This window comes from Dendrobates tinctorius, unplaced genomic scaffold, assembly GCF_039654945.1.
Source record: "Dendrobates tinctorius isolate UK_male_01 unplaced genomic scaffold, ASM3965494v1 ptg000126l, whole genome shotgun sequence".
Lineage (NCBI taxonomy): Eukaryota > Metazoa > Chordata > Amphibia > Anura > Dendrobatidae > Dendrobates > Dendrobates tinctorius.
In genome coordinates, this window is record NW_027361794.1 from 17,847,695 (window position 1) to 17,853,694 (window position 6,000).

The 6,000-nt window shown below is 51.8% G+C and overlaps 1 protein-coding gene across 1 annotated transcript in view; it reads right to left on the bottom strand.

Annotated features, from left to right (window-relative positions):
* Positions 1-5,675, bottom strand: part of LOC141047058 (uncharacterized) — a 101,474-nt gene extending 95,799 nt beyond the window's left edge. The window contains 2 exon segments of the mRNA XM_073541989.1: positions 75-165; positions 5,382-5,675. Coding sequence (XP_073398090.1) covers positions 75-165; positions 5,382-5,452 — 162 coding nt within the window. The 5' untranslated portion in view covers positions 5,453-5,675.
* Between the last annotated feature and the right edge of the window lie 325 nt (positions 5,676-6,000).

Genomic DNA, 6,000 nt, shown 5'->3' on the forward strand with positions numbered 1-6,000 from the left:
TACATGGTCAGTGGTAAATACCAGTCCTACAAAACATACAAGTAATTACTGCACAGTTACAGATATTGCCTTACCGCTGACGTTCTTTCTGATGGAATCGTCCACTTTTCAAGTCTTTTCCATCTGGCCCAGACCAACATGACAACTTCTCCAGCCACGACTCTGCTACAGAGAATACAACAAAGACATGTTTCACTTCTCATATTCCAGCCCCATCACCATCTATCCCCAACCTGCACAAACTCCTCATCCTGCTGCTACCCCAATACTGAGCCGCTGCCATTTGTGTCCCTATTACTGCACCTGATACCCCAATACTGAGCTGCTGCCGTATGTGTCCCTAGTACTGCACCTGATACCCCAATACTAAGCCACTGCTGCCGTATGTGTCCCTAATACTGCACTTGATACCCAATACTGAGCCGCTGCTGCTGTATGTGTCCCTATTACTGCACCTGATACCCCAATACTGAGCCATATGTGTCCCTATTACTGCACCTGATACCCCAATGCTGAGCCGCTGCTGCTGTATGTGTCCCTACTACTGCATCTGATACCCCAATATTGAGCCGATGCTGCCGTATGTGTCCCTATTACTGCACCTGATACCCCAATACTGAGCCTCTGCTGCCGTATGTGTCCCTATTAATGCACCTGATACCTCAATGCTGAGCCACTGCTGCTGCCGTATGTGTCCCTATTACTGCACCTGATACCCCAATACTGAGCCTCTGCTGCCGTATGTGTCCCTATTACTGCACTTGATACCCCAATACTGAGCCGCTGCTGCCTTATGTGTCCCTATTACTGCACCTGATACCCCAATACTGAGCCGCTGCTGCCGTATGTGTCCCTATTACTGCACCTGATACCCCAATGCTGAGCCACTGCTGCTGCCGTATGTGTCCCTATTACTGCACCTGATACCACAATACTGAGCCTCTGCTGCCGTATGTGTCCTTATTACTGCACCTGATACCCCAATGCTGAGCCGCTGCTGTATGTGTCCTTATTACTGCACCTGATACCCCAATACTGAGCCACTGCTGCTGCCGTATGTGTCCCTATTACTGCACCTGATACCCCAATGCTGAGCCGCTGCTGCCATATGTGTCCTTATTACTGCACCTAATACCCCAATACTGAGCCGCTGCTGCCATATGTGTCCCTATTACTGCACCTGATACCCCAATGCTGAGCCACTGCTGCTGCCGTATGTGTCCCTATAACTGCACCTGATACCCCAATACTGAGCCTCTGCTGCCGTATGTGTCCTTATTACTGCACCTAATACCCCAATACTGAGCCGCTGCTGCCGTATGTGTCCCTATTACTGCACCTGATACCCCAATGCTGAGCTGCTGCTGCCATATGTGTCCCTATTACTGCACCTGATACCCCAATGCTGAGCCTCTGCTGCCGTATGTGTCCCTATTACTGCACCTGATACCCCAATGCTGAGCTGCTGCTGCCATATGTGTCCCTATTACTGCACCTGATACCCCCAATACTGAGCTGCTGCTGCCGTATGTTTCCCTATTACTGCACCTGATACCCCAATACTGAGCCTCTGTTGCCATATTTGTCCCTATTACTGCACCTGATACCCCAATGCTGAGCCTCTGCTGCTGTATGTGTCACTATTACTGCACCTGATACCCCAATGCTGAGCCTCTGCTGCCGTATGTGTCCTTATTAGTGCACCTGATACCCCAATACTGAGCCGCTGCTGCTGTATGTGTCCCTATTACTGCACCTGATACCCCAATGCTGAGCCACTGCTGCTGCCGTATGTGTCCCTATTACTGCACCTGATACCCCAATACTGAGCCACTGCTGCTGTATGTGTCCCTATTACTGCACCTGATACCGCAATGCTGAGCCTCTGCTGCTGTATGTGTCCCTATTACTGCACCTGATACCCCAATGCTGAGCCTCTGCTGCCGTATGTGTCCTTATTAGTGCACCTGATACCCCAATACTGAGCCGCTGCTGCTGTATGTGTCCCTATTACTGCACCTGATACCCCAATGCTGAGCCTCTGCTGCCGTATGTGTCCCTATTACTGCACCTGATACCCCAATACTGAGCCGCTGCTGCCATATGTGTCCCTATTACTGAACTTGAAACCCCAATGCTGAGCTGCTGCTGCCGTATGTGTCCCTATTAAAGCACCTGATACCCCAATGCTGAGCCTCTGCTGCCGTATGTGTCCCTATTACTGCACCTGATACCCCATTGCTGAGCTGCTGCCGCCGTATGTGTCCTTATTACTGCACCTGATACCCCAATGCTGAGCCCCTGCTGCCGTATGTGTCCCTATTACTGCACCTGATACCCCAATGCTGAGCCGCTGCTGCCATATGTGTCCCTATTACTGCACCTGATACCCCAATGCTGAGCCGCTGCTGACATATGTGTCCCTATTACTGAACTTGAAACCCCAATGCTGAGCTGCTGCTGCTGCCGTATGTGTCCCTATTACTGCACCTGATACCCCAATGCTGAGCTGCTGCCATATGTGTCCCTATTACTGCACCTGATACCCCAATACTGAGCCGCTGCTGCTGTATGTGTCCCTATTACTGCACCTGATACCCCAATGCTGAGCTGCTGCTGCCATATATGTCCCTATTACTGCACCTGATACCCCAATGCTGAGCCTCTGCTGCCGTATGTGTCCCTATTACTGCACCTGATACCCCAATGCTGAGCCGCTGCTGCCATATGTGTCCTTATTACTGCACCTAATACCCCAATACTGAGCCGCTGCTGCCGTATGTGTCCCTATTACTGCACCTGATACCCCAATGATGAGCATCTGCTGCAGTATGTGTCCCAATTACTGCACCTGATAGCCCAATGCTGAGCCGCTGCTGCCATATGTGTCCTTATTACTGCACCTAATACCCCAATACTGAGCCGCTGCTGCCGTATGGGTCCCTATTACTGCACCTGATACCCCAATGCTGAGATGCTGCTGCTGCCATATGTGTCCCTATTACTGCACCTGATACCCCAATGCTGAGCCACTGCTGCTGCCGTATGTGTCCCTATAACTGCACCTGACACCCCAATACTGAGCCTCTGCTGCCGTATGTGTCCTTATTACTGCACCTAATACCCCAATACTGAGCCGCTGCTGCCGTATGTGTCCCTATTACTGCACCTGATACCCCAATGCTGAGCTGCTGCCATATGTGTCCCTATTACTGCACCTGATACCCCAATGCTGAGCCTCTGCTGCCGTATGTGTCCCTATTACTGCACCTGATACCCCAATGCTGAGCCGCTGCTGCCATATGTGTCCCTATTACTGCACCTGATACCCCCAATACTGAGCTGCTGCTGCCGTATGTTTCCCTATTACTGCACCTGATACCCCAATACTGAGCCTCTGTTGCCATATTTGTCCCTATTACTGCACCTGATACCCCAATGCTGAGCCGCTGCTGCCATATGTGTCCCTATTACTGCACTTGATACCCAATGCTGAGCCTCTGCTGCCGTATGTGTCCCTATTACTGCACCTGATACCCCAATGCTGAGCCGCTGCTGCCATATGTGTCCCTATTACTGCACCTGATACCCCAATACTGAGCCTCTGCTGCCGTATTTGTCCCTATTACTGCACCTGATACCCCAATGCTGAGCCGCTGCAGCCATATGTGTCCCTATTACTGCACCTGATACCTCAATGCTGAGCCGCTGCTGCCATATGTGTCCCTATTACTGTACTTGATACCCCAATGCTGAGCCTCTGCTGCCGTATGTGTCCCTATTACTGCACCTGATACCGCAATGCTGAGCCGCTGCTGCCATATGTGTCCCTATTACTGCACCTGATACCCCAATGCTGAGCCTCTGCTGCCTCATGTGTCCCTATTACTGCACTTGATACCCCAATGCTGAGCCTCTGCTGCCGTCTGTCCCTATTGCTGCACCTGATACCCCAATGCTGAGCCGCTGCTGCCATATTTGTCCCTATTACTGCACTTGATACCCCAATACTGAGCCACTGCTGCCGTATGTGCCTATTACTGCACCTGATACCCCAATACTGAGCCTCTGCTGCCGTATTTGTCCCTATTACTGCACCTGATACCCCAATGCTGAGCCGCTGCTGCCGTGTCCCTATTACTGCACCTGATACCCCAATGCTGAGCCTCTGCTGCCGTGTGTCCCTAGTGCTGCACCTGATACCCCAATGCTGAGCCGCTGCTGCCATATTTGTCCCTATTACTGCGCATGATACCCCAATACTGAGCCACTGCTGCCGTATGTGTCCCTATTACTGCACCTGATACCCCAATACTGAGCCTCTGCTGCCGTATTTGTCCCTATTACTGCACCTGATACCCCAATACTGAGCCGCTGCAGCTGTATGTGTCCCTATTACTGCACCTACTGTGTGGTTCTGTGTGACCTCTAAATTCTAAAGCATCCCTCTATAATATAGTAATGCCGGGTGCAATTGCCCTAAAAAACAGTGCCCACATATTGTCTCCTAGAATGTAATATTGCGCTCTGTGTGCCCCGTTTGACAGTCACTGTAACCTGAGTTCCCCTATAACAATAAGTGCCCACTTTACATTTATTAATGTCCTGAGTCCCCCCCTGTACAGCTCCCCTATACACAGTAATATGCCCCCTCACTGTATACATACTGACCCCTTAGTATCCCCCAATGATGGCTCCAACGCTGTATGATGGCCCCCTTAATAATCTCCACATTGTATGATGGCCCCCTAGATAGCCTCCATATAGTATAATACACCAGATAGTCCTCAATATAGTATAATGCAGCCCCCTTAGGCAGACTCTACAGTATAATGCAGCCCCCCCATGGGCAGACTCAATAGTATATTGCAGCCCCCATAAGCAGAATGTAATGTAAGGCAGCACCCCCCCAACCCCCCAATAGGCAGCCTGTATTATAAGGCAGCACAACCCCCCATAGGCAGACTGTAGTATAAGGCACTCCCCCATCCCCTATAGGCAGACTGTAGTATAAGGCAGCACCCCCCCATTCACTCCATACACCTTGTACACATACGGCTCCGCTCCGTACACCCCGCACACACACGTTTCCGCTCCGTACACCTTGTACACAAACAGCTCCGCTCCGAACACCTTGTACACAAACAGCTCCGCTCCTAACACCTTGTACACAAATGGCTCCGCTCCGTACACCTTGTACACAAACGGCTCCGCTCACCCCATACATACGCGGCTCTGCTCCTCCGTACACCTCATACATGCATATCTCCGCTTCGTACACCTTCTACACACACGGCTCCACTCTGTACACCTCATACACACACAGCTCTGCTACATCCACCTGGCTGTAAACCCCTCCCGACCCCACACATAAACTTCACCTTATCCAGCACCAATGCATGACAACCAGCACAGCAGAGTCCTGCAGCCAGCCACTGAAGTCCCTGATCATGTGACCCCCTGACTCCGCCCCTCGTGTGACCTCATCACAGGTCCTGTGCGCACAGATTAACTCAGGATTACATTGCTGGCTGTAAGCCCACTGCTGGCACCGGGGCCCCCCACTGCCTTCTCAGGGGCCCATAGAGGCCGGGTGGCAGAGGAAGGAGATCGATTCTCCCTGCTCTGCCGCAGAATGTAACTGTATGGGCGCGCTGTGCACGCCGATACAGTTACATTAGTGTAGCTCCGGTGGGCCCCCTCAGAGAGCAGGGCCCGGGGCGACCGCCCCCTCTGCCCCCCCCCCCGGTAGCTACGCTACTGCTAATACTATAAAAGAGGTGATATAATAAAGGGGATTAGAGATCTGCCTTGATCCTCCCAAACAGAGACACGTCTCCGTCTGGTCATTCTCAGTTGCTGGCAACGCCCTGTGGATTAATTTGGAAATCACTTGGTGACTCCAGATCCTCCCTCAACGGCACCGCAGTAGATGCGGTACTATGTGCCTTGTGCTGGATGGCACAATATGGCGCTACGTGAGGTGCTGACCTGGACGCG